The 18,071-nt window shown below is 38.1% G+C and overlaps 1 protein-coding gene across 1 annotated transcript in view; it reads right to left on the bottom strand.

Moving 5' to 3' along the window:
• Positions 1 to 1,506: 1,506 nt before the first annotated feature.
• LOC108044176 overlaps positions 1,507 to 18,071 on the bottom strand; it is a 110,945-nt gene continuing 94,380 nt past the window's right edge. The window contains 6 exon segments of the mRNA XM_044457668.1: positions 1,507 to 2,353; positions 4,432 to 4,784; positions 7,483 to 8,414; positions 9,687 to 10,226; positions 10,228 to 10,332; positions 16,018 to 16,205. Coding sequence (XP_044313603.1) covers positions 1,929 to 2,353; positions 4,432 to 4,784; positions 7,483 to 8,414; positions 9,687 to 10,226; positions 10,228 to 10,332; positions 16,018 to 16,205 — 2,543 coding nt within the window. The 3' untranslated portion in view covers positions 1,507 to 1,928.

The raw sequence follows: 18,071 nt of genomic DNA, 5'->3' as shown, positions 1-18,071 counted from the left end.
TGCTTTTCGGTACAGTTTTATTGGAGTTGAAATTTTAATGGGTTTTTATGTGGATGTGGATGCTGCATGCATATGGCAGAGGTTCTTAAATTTTTAAAATACTCATTGCAGCCAGTTGGATGTTTTGTTTTCAGTATTATAATTTTTGTCCTAGTTTTAGTGACTATAAAATAAAGTACTTATGTCTTGTTTATTACGCTTTTCGTTTGGTTGGTGTTTGCTTAATCCTACTGCAACTGCCAAAAGTTTGATTGTTTATATGGGTTATGGGCCGTGTCTTAAATGGTAGTTTTGCATACAGTTTATTAATGTTATTTGCTTGTAGTTTTTACAAAGTCTATATAACTTTAGGAATATTACTTACTGCAGCTACTTATGGGAAACAATTTGTGTTCAAATTACGAACATAAATGCTGACATAAAACAAGTAATTGCTCGACAGAAATATTTACATTTGATTGGTTTTTGTTTTATATTCTTTTGGCAGTTCTCTCGATTAAGATGAAAAGTGAACATATCTCTGGTTTGGAGTTCTACTTAATCCATTAATAACAATTGCATTTTATTAACTTGTTGTATCGACTTGTATATATAATAAACCACTAAGTGATGCTCTTTGCTTACGTGTTTGTGCTGTACGATAAAAACCCAAAAGTGCTGCCATCTTAATAGACTAAATAGCTAATACCTATACAATTATATGTATATATCGTACCACGCCTTCGGTTGTGAGTATTAATCATGTAAATGCTTCGATTTGCTTGAGTTTAAACATAGTTCAGTATGTGCATGCCTTAGATCACAACACTTTAGAGATTTCCTTCGACTTTCCCCAACTCCTTTTCAAATGCTGCTAACAGTTTTTGTACCTAGTCTAATCGCTTAAAAGTTAATGCCAGAGAGGCCCTACGCGTAGGGTTCTGCTCTTTGAGTTGCTCTTCTATACAATTTCATTGTAGTTCATGATCTCCTCCATTTATTTTCTAAATTTCATTTGTTTACCTTCTTTTAATGGGTGCTATGTGCTATGTGGTAAATATGCCGAAGGCATCTACGTACTGCCCACAAATTGGTTGCCCTCTAGCTGATTTAACTGTTTTAAAGGTACCTAATTTACAATAGTTTTTTTCTCTTTTTGCCTGCCGTATGTAGTCTAAATAAAACAATAATTTTTCTCAAAAAAAAAATGATATTGAAGTCAAGACTGGCTTTCATATAAAAAACATTATTTCGAAGAACAATTTGTTTAAACATTTAGTTGGTTGTTAATTATAAAAATATTTATACTTTAAAATTTATTAAGCTTTGTAAAAGAATAAAAACATTGGTGTGGTTTAGGAAACCTCTAAACAGTTTTATGCTGTATTAAATTTGCTAAAAGTTGAGCATCGAAGTGTTCGAAATTTTTATTTATTAGACACATAGTTTAATTAATTGTAGTTCTCTGATTGAATGAAATTAATCGACGAATTGTTCCAATAATCTATATAAAAATATATAAGTACCACCTTTTTAATTTTTTATTTTTATACTTTAAAAAATTCATGAACATTTCAAGCCTTGACTTATTTTTTAAATTAAGTTTAAACATATATAACCTATATACAGACTAGCTAATTGAGAAACGCATAAAAAAAGGTTGAAAAATTATTTGAAGTAATAAGATTAATACTTTTCTTATGACTACATACACGCATTTTTGTTTCTGCTCATTTTGTTACTCCCAGAAGCGTTTAGAAAAAGTTATCGGCTTAAAATGTAGTTTCTTTTAGTGTTCGCCTACCTTCAGGCGAGTCGACTCTGTATCTTTAAAATCTCCAGGCCAGATTTTGAACGGGATCAGCGGGCTGATCCATCGGTCAGGCCAGCTCCATGGAAAGCTCCACATGATCATAGTCATAGGTAATGCCACAGCCGGCGGCAACATATCACACGGTGGTCTCCCGATCGACGTGGATATATTCGACCGGCTGGAGTCCGTGTCAGGAGGCCGGATCAATGTAGAGCGCCTCCTTCTTGAAGTCCTTCTTCAGCGTTCCGATGCTGGCGGCGGATACGTTGCCATTGCTCGCTCCGTTCATGAACCCAATGCCCACGCCGCCCATACCGCCCATCCCGCCCACTCCCATTCCGCCCACGCCCACGCCCATGCCGCCCACCCCGGCGCCCTTCTGCACCACCGACTTTTTCCGTTTCCTCATCAGCCCGAACATGCAGAATATGAGGCAGGCGGTCAATGCGGCAGCGATGCAGCCCAGAGCGGCGAAAACGCCGCCCGGCAATTCCAGCAGCTTGCGAGCGGTACCGCACTCCTCCTCCGACTCGTCGAACCCACTGGGGCAGTTGTGGTGACCTGAAAGGAAGACGGCAAAGGGTCACATTTAGAAAAATAGTCAATCTGATGGTAAAATGTAAAATCGATCGCATTCCTATCTCTTCGTTTATCTCCGCAACTTTTTTTGACTCTGTTTTTCTAAACTAGAAGTATTCCAGTTCCAATAGGTCAAATATTCCACAGCAACTTCTTCAACTAAGAGTAACTAGTACTTATTTAGTTTTAATTTATTAATTTATCTGTGAAGAATCATCTTGTTGTTGTTCTACTTTTTGAAACTTATTATAAAATAAGTATTCGAAAACGTTCTTAGAAAAATAATGAAGTAACTAAGAGTACTAATATGCGATTAAATTTATTTTTAAAGATAATCATAGTTTCAAAAAAAAAAAAATAATATTTAATTATGTTCTAAAATACCATGCTATGAATAAATATAAAACCTCTCTTAAAAAAAAGTTTTTTTAAATTAATAACTACAGTCTTAACATCATGAATTGGCCAAGCCTTAAATCATAGAATTTCCAGCTCAACATTTTTCCTATTCAGTAAATGTTTCTCTTAGTGCAAGAGCAGATTCAGTAACCGAGATAGAGGCAGAGTCGGGCACTGATTGAAAAATTGAAAGCAGATTGGGGTTTTGGGGAGGGAGCTGCGATGCTGGGTGGCCTACTCTAAGGTTACAAATTGAATGCAGTGTCACTTGAGTGGCCCGTGGGGTCCGAAAGCTTGTTTAATGCCCTGGCTTTTGCGGTTAACCTGCTCCAGATGCAGACGCGCCTGGTTGCCCATAAATAATTGAAGCTAAAAAGGCACAGTCCAGGCTGGCCTTTGTATTTTTTCCACCAAGCGTACGTTTAAAAGGGTCTATATGGCTTGCAATGTATTAGTGAAATGACATTTTTTTATCAATTTAAGAGTGATTTTTTTGAGTCGTATTTGTTGATCAAGACACCCTGAAATTTTTTCTTTTGAAATGAGAATATGTTTCAGAATAATTAATCTAATTATAAATTAGATGTAATCTTTTTAATTTTGTTGAATAAGTTTATTATTGGATTGACTAAAGCTTAAAAATGTGCTTGGATTGTAAGATAATACTGCTAAATTGTATCAATTTTAATATATTTAAATTGAGTTATTATAGTTAACATTCTTATCTTAAGAAAAAGTATTCTTTTTAGACAGGGTATTTAACAGTCTATGAACCTGCAAAATATTCTCTAATTTTTTTCTGTCCTTTATCTCTCAAGTGCATTGCAAATAAGTTTCTCACAGCTGTTGCGGCCATTTGGGTTGGACTGCTGTTGGACTGGGACAAACTTTTTGCGCAAGACATTTCGGGGTTTTGCTGATGCGGGTTTGTCCAACAACCAGCCATCCCACTAGTCGGCCAACAACCAACAACCGCCGACAACGACAACGACAACCGACCAATGGAGCAAGTAACAACCAGCAGGAGTGGTGCAGCCTGTGTGCAGTTGTCAGGAAACTTTGCCTGATTACAAAAACGTGGACAGCTTGCCTTGAAATTAACAGACAAGCCAGCCACAAGTGAAATTTCGGTTGCCTACTGCCGAGCGCACGCTGCAAATGAATAGCCCAAAGCCCTGGACTGAGCGCCAAATCACGTACAAATAATGCAAAACTCCGGGAAAGAGGGGAGATCAAAAACTATTTTGGTATTATAAAAATAGGTCAAATATTCTTTGAAAAAAGGTTTTAAGCCCTAGCCATTCCTAGTGATATCGCAAATAATAGTTTAATAAAAACATCTTTGACTTTAGTAAAATTAATTCTAATCCTCATGTATTATTTAATTTTCGACAATTTGTAAATAAAGAATAATTTTTTTTCTACTAATTTGCAATGAATAAAGTAAGTAAATAATCTCTTAGAATAATTTATAAACTCTTTTTATTATTTTAAACTTTTTTTATAAATAGATTTATATTGACCCACATTGGTAACGTATAAAAGTTTTTTGGCCACGTCCACTTCCTTAAAATATTATATATTCAGTGCTTTTATGCAAAACCCAATTCGGCAACCCTCTGAGAAATGGTCTGTGGCCTCCACATGCAATCTGTACTTACCATCACACCACAGGCTGGCCGCAATGCATGCATCAATTTCAGGACATTTGTATTCGCAGTCCGACTCCTTGGGAAAGAAGCCGAATTCGTTCAGCGTCTCGTTGGCGGTGGCCCCGCCTGCAGAGCCTCCGGCGTTGGCAGCAGATCCTGCACCACCCAGTCCTCCAATCCCCGAATTGGATCCTGGGGAGGATTGGGAGGAGGTCTGTGAACCCATGCCCGTGGTCACGCTCGCATTCACATGCAGGTCCAACTGCTGCAGCAGGGCGTTTTTGGTGCGATGGATCTCCAGCCATGTGAAGGATATGTCGCCGGGCTCCTTCAGGATGGGCTCCAGAACCAGGTTGATTGGTCTGGAAGGAGATGGATTGAAATCGAAGTGGTTAGATCACTGTGGCAAAATGCTGCTTATTAAAGTAAGATTTAATTCTAATAACTATGTTATTATGCCATGTTTAAAGAAATAACTTTAAATATGGTTTTCTTAATCACTTAAAATATTGATGAGCAATACAATAAAGGTCTATTTTAAATCTAGTGGTTAGCTAAATAGCCATTTGTTATACCAAATAAGAAAACCTTTCACATGAAAAATAAACTAGTGGAACTAATATACAATGGTATAACTTAATTTATTATTATTAATTCTGAAAAAATAGCCAAAACTTTTTAAACCTTTTTGCAAGAGGCTTGAAGCATCCTCTTTTGCTTTTCCCATCAAGTCTGTCATGCTCTACCTAACATTTAAAGCAACTGTCTGCGCAGATCCTTTACCATTTTCTTCGTATCTCCACAACCTAGTAGTTGCTCAAGTGCAACTAATTACTCGGAACTTTCAAGTTGCTAGACACAATATCTTATTTGAAGTTGAGCTTAAGTCGTGAATTAAGCAAGTTGGTTGTCAAAGTTTGGTTGGATTCACAGAAAATCAATGAAATTGTATGTAAACTTTAACATTAAACCTCTCGCTATTTTTACTTTCTCGTTTTAACAATTAAAATTTGTAACCTGAAAGTATTTTGGATTTATGGGAATATTTTATTGAAATTAATTAGTCGTTGCATATTATTATACATACTGTTTCACTATTCTTAGATTCGTTTACTTAAGCTATTTCTTCTATTTGATTTTCTTTCCATTTCTTCTACATAACACTGTATTTAGAATGTGGTAATTTTAATTCACAGCTGAGTTGAAAAGCTCACAATTAATTATCTAAAAAGGCTCAACACACTCATTAGCCATCTCGGATATACAGTGCAATGTCCAATTACCCTTTGGGGTCCCATAAAAATATGTTTTCACATGTCGTCCACAATGCAATATTCCTACTCTTCTTTTTCCCGCCCATCCTTTCTCCCTTTTTTATGTTCTGCGGCGACAAAATTGAGCAAAATGCAAACATGGGCAAAAGGGAAAAAAAGAGTTGACCATAAAATTTAATGGCAACACGTTAAATGCAGGACCAGCAAAAGGGACACAAGGTTGGTCAACTGGCCGGACTTTTCCCCCCAAGAAACGAGTGTAACGTCCAGGTTCAACGGTTCATTTCGGTGGCACGCACCTTGGACATAAATTGCCGGAGCACATACGGCCAAGTTCCAGCAGGTAAAATGCTCTTACCTGTATCTCCCCCTTTTCACCCCAGTTTCCCCCTGTCTTCGCCTTATTCTCGTTTTGCATGCTTCATGTGAACAGCAATGGTAAGAAATATAAGTCTTCTTTTATAAATAGAGGCGGTAAACTGAATTTAAAAACAGTTAAAATTTTAAAGTGAAATAAATCTAAGATTCTTTTAAAAGCTTTTAAAAATTGTATATCTAACCCTTCCTCTTTTTTAACTTTTGTATATTTTGAATAGCAAAAATAAGAAAAGGATACCTAGAAAACATATCCGTATAACTTATTAATTTTTGTGCAAATGTTACAGTATTTTAATCTTTGTGAATTCAAACCAGTATTGACATTTAAAGAAATTATTGTTTAAAATCCTAAAACATATAATTATTTGACCGCAATTATATACATGTGTTCATGTCTGACGGCCATGTTTGTTTGCCCGGACTCGTCTCGTTTACGTTTTCATTTTTTCCGTCTCTTATATAGCATATTTCTTTGCGCTCAATTTCCTGTATTTTGCTGCCGTCGTAGCCATTTCCTGTTATTGCATTTTTAAGCAGGACTTTTTGATAGAGCTCTGGGGAACAGGACGTCGAGCCCGAAATAACTGGTACCGGTGCAATAAGTGCAGATGTTTTTTTTTGAAATATTAGCAACTATTAAAATGCAATTAATTTTGAGTGAAAAATTCCCAAAAATACTCAAGCTAAGAGGCTTTCTGTGTAGTGTTTTGTTGCTCGAGTGGACTTAACTCACATGCACTTCATAATGGAAAGGAGTCTCCGTGCCATTAGGCATGAATGTTTTCAAGTCGTGTCCTTTCTTTATTTGTGTTTGGAAGATTTTTAGAATTTTCATGTAGAAAGGGTAATTGCTTGGGCAGACCTTTTGGGCGACATCAGAGCGTGAAATTGTAAATATTTTACCTTTTACTATTTGCACATACAAACGGCTTTACATAGACATCAGTAATTTATTTGCCTTTTATTTATCAAATTTTTCTTTCAAAAGGAACGTTTTCTGTCAATAAATAAAGCTTTATAATGTTTCTTTTAATGTAAAAAAATATCAATAATTGAAGTCGTTTTGATATTTTGTTTTTTTTTTCCTTTAATAAATAAAGCTTTATAATGTTTCTTTCAATGTAAAAAATTATCAATAATTGAAGCCGTTTTGATATTTATTTTTTTCATTACCCGTGAACATGGGGATGTGTTTGCCTATTTTAATTTATTTTTAAAGATATACGGGGCCACTACGAAAAAACAAACTTAATTTAATTTGTGAAAATGATAGTAAAAGTCTACGTTTTCGGTTTTTAATGTAGGAACTTTTACTTTAACTTAATTATACTCTGGTACAATGTTCGCAATTCAAATTTCTGTATATTAATCACTGTGACTAATGAAATGATGTTCTTTTTCTACTTACTTGTTCATGAACAAGGGCTGTCCATTGGTCCAGTCCTCGGAGAATATATGCAGGGACATTGGCCTGGGTCCACTTTGCGCCGGACACACCACCCTCATGGGTCGCAGAGGTCGACCGGAGTATATCATCAGGCGGTTCTTGGTGTGACACCTCATGGCGTCTTCGGAGGTCGGATCCACTGGCAGATAGGCGCCCCAGGTCTGAACGAATAGCGACCTCTCAGCCGACTGGGCTTCAATGTACCAGGCCAAGCCTTCGCAACTGGCATCCTGCGTTTTTAGTGGATACTTAAGTTCATCCTGCCCACCAGCTCCCTTGAGTTTCAGCTGTTTTCTGCAGTCCGGCTGTCTTTTGAATTCATACGAGGCCGAGAAGAAAACATCCGCAAAGTCCTCCGATATATTTAATCTCGTGACCGTAAAGGAAAGCTCCATAATTCTCGAATGGGAAACGAAGGTGAGCGGTGCGTTGCTGTACAAAGCACTGGAATTATCGCAGAAGCAGCCCAGTTGGATTTTGACATCCCTAAATGGCACATCGAATAATCGCAGCTCCGTGATGCGACCCTCGGGATCCAGTTGATTGCAGCGGGGTCTGCCCGTATGCAGATCCGAATCCGTAGTGCATGCTGTACCCTCGCCAAAGGAAACATTGTGAAGGACCAATTTCACCCTCTCCGAAGGACCCGCTTCAAAGCGATACAGGCAGGTTATATTCTTGGCACCACCTCGTCCGTAAAGAAACACATTCCTTGGTACCTGGATGTTGCCCTTGCGCTTCTTGAAAATCCTTGAGCAAAGCGGCGGCACAGGATCTTCTCCCCGCCTTCCAGCCCACGTTTCACCACCTTGTTCCGTGTCCACAAACTCGTAGTTTAGAGCAAACTGAGCCGGGAACAAGGCGGTGCCTGTATGCGTGTGGAACTCCAGTTTCTGCAAAAGGAAAAGGGGTTGAATGAGCCTTAAGATGCACTAAAAACATGTTGGCTTAAACATAGTTAAAAGTAAATACAGATGAACAGTATTTAAAAATTGCTAAGCATATCCACAGTATTTTATAATATTTCGACTGTTTATTTTTTCTTAAATGCCTACAATAAAAAAAATATATTCTATAAAAATCACAATGAATTTAATGAAAATGAATTATTATCGCATTCCAGTCTACAGTTTTAACTGAAAGAAAAATTTTAGGAATAAACCTAAGTAATTGATTAAAAGATGGGTTGCAATTCATGAACCCTAAATGTTTCTTCTTAATTCCTAAACATTTATGTTCAAGTGTAGAATTGCACAATGCGCGGAGGCTTCAATTTGGCATCACAATATTTGCAGTTCATATTTGTCGACGACGAGCGACGTCAAAAAGGCTAAGCAAGCTTATTGCGGTTGTCTGTTTGTCCGTGCATGCCGCCAATGCCGCCTCCCAACCACGCCCCCCGGCCACGCCACCGCCCACTTTGCCGCCCACCGTATTTGCCTTTGTGTGCTGTGTGCGGGGCTTTCGGCGAATTTGAATTTGGCGCCCGCCTCTGGGAAATACGCTTTGCTCCTTCGTTATTTGTGCACGTCTGGCGATGCAGTCGAGTGTTTAATTTGATTAATTTTGTCAAGTTTAAAGCAAACACAAAACGCTCTGCACTCTGCCAAAAAAGTACCCAGTTTGCAGCTCCCAGTTCTCCAGCTGCGTTTTATTTATTTGTGAGAGCCCTTGGGCGTGCCAAATTGGGCACTCGGCATTCGCAACTCGGCCGGCAGCCAAGGTGCAGTCACAAAGTCGTGTTGCCTTATTTTTATTTTTTTAAACCATGGAGCAAAACGAACGAACAAACAGCGTCAGCTGACAAATTAGAAAAGTCCTTTGGTTAAGTTCTTATTTTCCTTTATTTCGTTGTGATGGCAAACGAAGCCCGAAGGTATGCTACTCTTTTGATTGGTCTGCCGTTGACAGAGGATAAAGTGTTGCCTAGTTTTAGGCAGCTACAAAGTATCTAATTAAAACTGAAAGGATGAAGTTGCAAAAAGAGTTGCCAATCAACTCCACTTTCGCTCTTTAAATTAATTAATTATAGGTCAATAGTAAGTAGTCAGCTTTAAGCAAATTGATTTGTTTAGTTGTGTGTTATTATAAGTCTTCTGATATTTAGTTATAATTTGTTTAGTGGTGTGTTATTATTAGATATTATTTTTCCAAAAATCACTTACCAAATCTCTTCCAGTGCTCACATAGCTCTCCAAGGGACTGCAGGGTCTTTGTTTGTTGCCACCCATTAAGGCACTACTGCCACTCACACCACTTCCAATGGCGGTATGATCACAAAGTTTGGGGGTTTCATAGTCGTATATCTCCAGCATAAGTCGCCTCTTTCCCTTGGTGCTCATCAAGGCCACTGCACTATTTCGATCCGAGCTGACCACAGCGGCAGCTGAGACTTCCTTGGAGGACTTCGATATAAAGTTAAGGCTGTCCTTGACTCCGGCTATTGGTTTCCCGGAGCCACCAGCTCCTCCTGATCCACCGCCGGGACCTGCTCCCTGGTATCCACTGTACTTGTTCTCCTGGTTGAAGACACTCGATTGGGTCGGTCCGTAGATGTAGGTGTCCACCGGATTCCAGGCATTGTCGATGTTCACCCGCAGATTCCGATTTAGCTTCGGATTGCTGGCACTATAGTAGTAGCTGCCGTAGTTGCTCTGATTCAGCAGGGTGGGCTTGCCCCCGTCCGCCGAGGAGGCAACGGGGGGGTGGTGGAGGCGGTTGGCCGGTGGTTGAACTTGTCGATTTCATGGGCACATACGTCCCATAGCTGTCCCACATCCTCAGGCGGGTTATCCACGGTGGCAGATCGCTCTGGCGGAAGACAATCGGAACGTAAAGAAGAAAGCGAACACATGTTATTGTTTAATTCTCTTGTTGACGTTGTTTTGATGTGCACTTAGAAAAAGGGAAATGGAATTCTAGGAATAAACCCATATACAATGCAATAAGAACTTGTCTAATTGGATTGCATTACTTTATTTACTTACAAATTTTATTTTATTGGTACTGACAAACAAGCCATTAGAAACCACAGAATGAAAACCTCCTTTTGACATTAAAAAAAATTTTCAGCTTTGGAGAAATAAGGTCTAAACAAATGTTGTATGATTAAATTTTGTTTCTTTGGTCAAGATATCCAGCTGGTAAGAATTTCAAGGCTCAAATTAAAATAGTTCCCCATTCATTTATTCAAAAACGAAATATATCAAATATAGTACCACACATCTATCTAATAAAATGTTTAACAATTTATTGTACACTTTCTTAAAGCTGTACAACTTGTAACTCATAGTTTAAAATTTAAATTATTTTTTGATTAATATGACATTTTTTTCTAAGTATTTGAACATGCTGCCATGTTTTCATCCAACGCGTTTTTCACGCTTTCCCTTCGGCTGGTTGTTTTCTCCTTTGTTAGTTTCCCCGCTCGCCCTTCGTTTGTCACATGTCATATTCAAACAGTTCCGAGTGTGAGTTATTTGTCGTTTGTCACTGTCCCCGCTTAAAACCCCCCTCCCCCCCCCTCCGCCACACTCGTCGGCTGTTGTAGTCACAGTCTTTACATTCTTCACAGGCTCCTTGTTGTTGTTTGCAGGCATTAAATATTTTTCCTAGACGCCTCCTGGCCTGACAATGTTTATGTTCTCTCGTAGCATTCTGCCTAGGCCCTGATTATTGTTGACTGTGTTAATAATGAAAAAGACAGTTGCAAACAGCTGTGGCTTGACTGAAGAAACTGAAGTAACAGACTCCGGACCCGGACAAAGTCAGTGGCTCGAAGTGTCGGCCCAGAAACTAACTGACAGCCATTTAAGCCCGTTGCCTCTGTTCATTTAATTTTCTTGATTTGCTTGAAAATTTGACCAATGCGTTGTGTTCGTTAGTTTATTAAACTTCCTTAGAATTTAAAGAGATTTAGGTGCTTATTTAATCTCTTTAATTTTAAAGGCATTTCAAGAATTGCAAGAAATATTAATTATGTTGCCTAATAAACGTTCTTACTCTTTCGTTAGCTTATAATGCTGAGCTTCACCACGCAAGTATTTGAAAAGCGTGTCTTATATGAAATTCTTGAAATGCTTGAATCGCCATCACTTTCTCTGCTTTGAATTTAATGAATTCCACAGACAAACCACACTAATAAAACACGAACTCAAAGGCATGCCACACATGCTGCACCTTTATTACTTTCACACATTCTTCAAGAAATTTTCGAAGGACCAAAAGGTGGCTAAGGAGACTTTCCACCTGTCGTCCAATCAGATAAATTGCCAACAGCATTTCATACACTCAAGGTCGTTCTCTGTCTAGACGCATTTCAAAGGCATCTAATTTATTTTCGGCAGACACATACACCAGGCGTTTGTAAAATTTCGGTGCCAATTAATTTGGTAAAAAAAACCCATTGAAAAAAATAAACGGAAAGAGAGCAGATAAATGGTGGCTGAAGCCTCAGCCAACACCCACACAATTGTCTCTTCCGTTTTTGGGCCAAACCCCAATCCCCCCTCGCACGATGCTCTCCCTCTGTCCGTGTCAATTGCAGTTGCCTCACCTACACTTTAAATTGCGAAAAATGAAAAGCTGCCAGCAGCACACAAATAAACAAAAAATGAATAACAAAAAAAAGGAAATATATATCGAGGGGGCAGCGAGCGAAATAAAGCAAAACAACTTTGCAGTAACACCTACTATCTGCACACCTACCGCCCACTTTACCACCCATCGTACAGAGAGAGAAAACAATGGGTAGGAAGGTTAAAAAAGTAAAAAGTGATTTTATTCGACATCGTATCTCTAACTAACATTTGAGAGAGGGAATATATATTAAATATATAAATCTGTTAAAAATCTTTTAATCTCAAGATTAAGTTAGTAACATAAGTAAAAAAAATTATATTAAAATTAAATTAAATCCAAGCTTATTAGCTTATTATTCGCGAGGTTGTTATAGTTTGTAACCTTTTTTTAACACAAGGATTTTAATTAGTTTCACCAGTTCTTTATACGATTGTCTTAAAGTGGTTTCATAGGGCTTTGCAATTTTTTTCTCTGTATTGTTCACTCGCCCCTCTTTGGCAGCAACAAACGGGAGTACAATAAAAAGTGACAGAACAAAAATATGTGTAAAATAAAACACAAAACGGGCGACTCCGGTGGGCGGGAGTACGAGAATGGAAACGGCAGAAACAGTTCATGAATTTCGTAACAGCAGGGAAAAGTGACAAAAACAAAAACAGCAGGTACTGGGGAACTGAAGTCATTGGAACGTGGGCGATACCATTTTTTATGTGGAGTATGGGGAACGACAACAACAAACTCACAAACAAGTGAATGCGAATTTTCTAAAATAAAAAAAGAAACAAATGAAAAAAGAAAACCTTACACACACAACGGAAAGCGAGGCAAAACAAACTTTTTAAATTAAGAACCAAAGTTAAACTCGACGACGAAATACACAAACAAAAAAAAACAATGGGAGCGCGAATGATTGGAGTGTGGCTGCGGAGAAATATGTTGGAAATATTTGTAATGCGACGACATTTATGAGACCACGGAATGCGTTGACATGTCCCCTGTATCATTCCATTCCACCTTCTATTATTTCAGTTCACATTTGTGCCCTGTGATCTTTTGGGGCCATACTGGAAATGGGAGAAATGTCGGGAAGTTTCAAGCACTTAGACAAGCAGCTTTAGAAGTCAACAACGGTTTCAACTTAGAGATTTAACAATTTAAAGTCAAATGAAATGAAAGCGTTATTAGATTTGTTTAAAGACATTCATGGAAAGCAAGATAGATTGCACATTTCAAAAAAATTCTTTTGATTTCGATATTTTTTGAGGACGTTCTAATTGTTTTTCTACTATAAAAGATTTATGAACTTTTCCTTACTTACTCCTGTATTTGATTTATAGAGGTCATTATTAAATAAACTGAATAATTATTAGATATTAATTTTTTCCTTCCTTTTCCTTTATTTGTTGTTATAACCTGACTCTGAGCATAAATCACCGGGCTTCAACATAAATCAGAGCCCCGAGGCGCAAGGCCCTCCAACCTGCAACTCGAATGAACTTTCGCCTGGCCTAACCTAAATGACCATTCAGTTATCTGGGGACAGGGGCAGGATTTTATCCTTTGAGGCACTCGCTGACCCGACATTACGCGCTATCGTAGTTCGTCCACGCGAACTCAACATTCTACCTTGACACAATTCACGGACCGTTAGGCAGGCGACAACGAGCATTTAAAATGCACACACTACTATGATGAAAACACTGAGAAAAGTAGGGGTACAATTATGTAAAACTAGGTTTGTGTTTAAAAAAGGCATATTGATAAGATGTTGCCTTTCAAACTTGTCAAAATTTATATACAAAATATAAACAAAATTCCTCAAATTGTTTCATAGTTAAAGTCATGGTTACAATATGGTTTTGGAAAAAGTTAAAGGAAGTTTTTATTCTAGGGTAAAAAATATAGTAAGATTTAAAAATCTTCAACAAAAAAACCGATTGTCTACTTATACATTTTATTTTTTCCAATAAGATATAACTTAAATTATATTTATTATTAATGCTGTGGAAAGGTCGCTCTAAAAACTATAAATGGTAACTGATATTTTAGTTATTTTTATACCCTTGCAGAGGGTATTATAATTTTGGTCAAAAGTGTGCAACGCAGTGAAGGAGACTTCTCCGACCCTATAAAGTATATATATTCTTGATCAGGATCACCTCCTGAGTTGATATAGCCATGTCCGTCTGTCCGTCTGTCCGTCTGTCCGTCTGTCCGTCTGTCTGTCCGTCTGTCTGTTTCTACGCGAACTAGTCTCTCAGTTTTAAAGATATCGAATTCAAACTTTGCACACACCCTTCTTTCCTTTGCACGCAGTATATAAGTCGGAACGGCCGGGATCGGCCGACTATATCCTATAGCTGCCATATAACTGATTGATCGGAAATGCCATAACTCTGCTGTTTGTTAAGTTAGAAAGTTGGGACCTTCTATGGGTTTCATATTTGGCCAATCAATCCGACGTACCAAATTTCATAAGGATCGGCCGACTATATCCTATAGCTGCTATATAACTGATTGATCGGAAATGCCATAACTTTGGTGTTTGTGAAGTTAGGAAGTTAGGATTTTCTATGGGTTTTATATTTGGCCAATTAATCTGACCTACCAAATTTCATAAGGATCGGCCGACTATATCTTATAGCTGCCATATAACTGATTGATCGGAAATGCCATAACTTTGGTGTTTGTTAAGTTAGGAAGTTGGGACCTTCTATAAGTTTTATATTTGGCCAATCAATCCGACGTACCAAATTTCATAAGGATCGGCCGAATATATCCTATAGCTGCTATATAACTGAACGATTGGAAATGCCATAACTTTGGTGTTTTTAAAGTTAGGAAGCTGGGATTTTTTATGAGTATTAAGAATGCATCATATGAATAATTTTGGAGAATATAATTTGCAGAATATTCTGCAAGGGTATTTCAACTTCGGCTCCGCCCGAAGTTAGCTTTCCTTTCTTGTTTTTCGTGCCTTAGAGAAAGAGACAGATGGTCAAGTGTCGAAAGAGAGGGCAGGACATTATTATGGTCGTCTGTTGTTGTTGTCAGTGCCGCATTTTGACGCAGTTGCATTTGCTGGCGGGCAGACTTCAGACTCAAAAATGTCTCGTTAGGAGTTGCGTAAGCTTTCACTTAATTATACATTTTATACGTTGCATTTCTATGGCTGCATTTTTAATTGGCCAGCAGAGACAAAGTGTCGACCAACTGGCACTAATAGCAAGAAATGTGGAGGGGATATGGAGATATAAATGGGGGAGAACTGGAGCCAAAGACAATGGCATATGGAGGAGACGCCGCTGGCGTAGACGCAGTGCATTTAAAAGACAATGCAAACGGCAAACATCGTAAGCCACCCACATCCACCCAAGTCCCACCCTTCCTGCATCCTCTCCCCCCTGGGCATAAATTTTATGCATTTATGTAAACGGTTAACTATCACAGGAGTTGAACGCCCACACTGGAGCAAAATAGCCACAGGCATTAAATAATAATTCAATGCATTTAAATTGATTTTCTGCAGGTATATGAGTTTTAAATAAATATAATATTAATTATATTTGTATTGATCTATAGAATTTGCTCTATTTTATTTTGGATTTTTTAAAGATGTTTGCCAATATTGTAAAAAAATGACTGTAATATTTTACTCAGATTTTTATTTCATGGTCAGTTTTATTCAGGCTTGAATTTCAAACTTTATAGGTATATAACCCGAAATACCCTCTGTCAGAAGGCGATTTTTGAAAGATATTCCTACTTAAGCATATTTCTATATATCTCTGAGACCCCTTTAATTAAAAATTAAATTTGTTCTCAGTGCAATTTGCCCCCCTCCCCTCGACAGCAGTTCGGTTAAACGCTTTATGGCGCAAACACAGACGCTGAGCAAAACTCAACCCAACTCACCCGTCCCAGCGTATTGTTGTCGTGTATCGCCTGCTGCAGGATCTGCAGATTGTAGCTGGTGAACGATAACCAAATCAGGTCACCAGGATATCCGTGAAAGTGGTACGTGCATGTCGTATTCGGCGGAAGCGTGTGACGCGGACTCACAATGCGTCCCATGCGGCCGCGACGCGAGAATAGCACATCATCTGGAAAGGAGGAACAAATCGGGGGGGTGAGTCAGTCGGGCGGATTATAATATTCATATATGGATATGGATATTTATGTACACCGATGTGCACAGTCGCTCGTCCTTCTCAACGCTTTTAATATGTCCTAAGAACGTTGTGTGACAAGCGGCTTACACATGATTTAGGTTAATTTGCAATGTGTGCCGCCTGGCTGGGATTTTTTGTTTTAATACATTATTTTTATCTCTGCAGGCAGTGGATACCAAAATAGGCGGATTTTATAAAAAATTCATCAGTAATAAGAGTTTGATATTGCAAGCAATCAAAAAAAAAATGTTACAAAAAAGAGGTATGAAATATTTATAGTTTTTCATCATTAAAAAAGTAAATTTAAATTATAATTTAAAATTAATGGTCATTTGGATTCTTATAAAACAAATAAATATATTGAGACTTTTCTTTTTAAAAATTTAAGCTAGTTCTAGTGCTTTTCTCATTTCATTCAAGCCGTATTATCTGTCAGATGCAACTATGTATAACATTTGAGATAAATACAATGTTAAAGCTCCGGGTGCTGCCGTTGCCTAATGTTGCAATTCCGGTTCTCGGCTTTAATTAAAGTTGCCAAAAGGAAACGACAACAAAGCAGCGGCGAAACGAACCAGGCTAACAACGCAGAGAGCAAACCGAAACCCAGAGCTACACAACTCCAGCCTGGGACAACTTTGGCAACTTTTGATTCAAGTGACAAATTAAAAAAGGCAATGGGAGCAAAACAACGCCGCAAAAAGCGGGGAGGAGCTGGGAAAAAAGCAACATCTACTCGGCGTTTCAATTGGCAAAAGTCGCCACGTTTTGTAGCAATGCGCCAGCAGGAGAAGCTGGAAAGCGCGGAGAAAATGGGGAAAAGCGGTGCTTGCTGAAGTGCCAGTCGATATAAAGGAAACAATCGTCAACGGTATCGATGATAACACCTGCGTCGATTCTAGCCGCTGCGACAGCTTTTCCAACTTGCCGGCGAAAGAGGCCAAAAGACTTTTGATGTGTGCCGTGCCGCATCGAGTGGCAGACAGAAGGGAAAAGTTGCTGCAGCTGCCACAAGGCAAAAGTTGTCGGCCCACTGAGTCCGCTTTTTTTTTATTATTTTTCGGATGGGGAGAAGTTGAAGAATCAAGCCTGCTCCCCGTACTCAAATACACTTGAAAATTTTGGGTGATAGAAATTTAACACCCCACCAATGTTTTTATCAATTGTATTTTGTTCCCCTTAATGGGATGAATACCATAAATATTATCTAAATTGATATGTAATATGTATTGCATTGTATGTTTTTTTATCATTAGCTTGGCAATTAATATGAAGGTAATAGATTACTAAAAATGTATCAAGCTATACGTAAATAAAAAGTTTACAATGTTTACTGGTTCTATAGATTATTAATTTATTCAAAAATGTCTGTTTATCTCTAAAAGGCGATCGAGCAATTAATTTTTTCAGTGTACTACGTGTGTGAGTGCTAGCTAAGTAATACGTTCTTATGAGATTTTTATTGTCACATTTCGCTGGTTGTGGCATATAAAAGTAAAGTGGCCTTTAAACATGAGCTGCTCCTTCAAAGCAGCGAAAGCTGAATGGGAGTTTAAAAATGTGTTGCCTACATTTGGGGGGCGACGTGAAAGTAAAACGAGGAATAATAAATTTACGAACATTGTTTTTGAAACCTCAAATCCATTGTTCATTCCAATCCTGTCATTTGAAATATACAAATCAAATTTAACTCGCATTTCGAATGCATGAGAGTGTATGATTTTTTATGCCCTTCTGTGCGGAGTGGCTCAACCAAAGTGAACATTCATTAAATTTGCAGTCGAAACTGTCAACAGA

This window comes from Drosophila rhopaloa, unplaced genomic scaffold (assembly GCF_018152115.1).
Source record: "Drosophila rhopaloa isolate 14029-0021.01 unplaced genomic scaffold, ASM1815211v1 contig_163, whole genome shotgun sequence".
Classification (NCBI taxonomy): Eukaryota; Metazoa; Arthropoda; class Insecta; order Diptera; family Drosophilidae; genus Drosophila; species Drosophila rhopaloa.
This window is presented reverse-complemented; position numbering and strand designations above follow the sequence as displayed.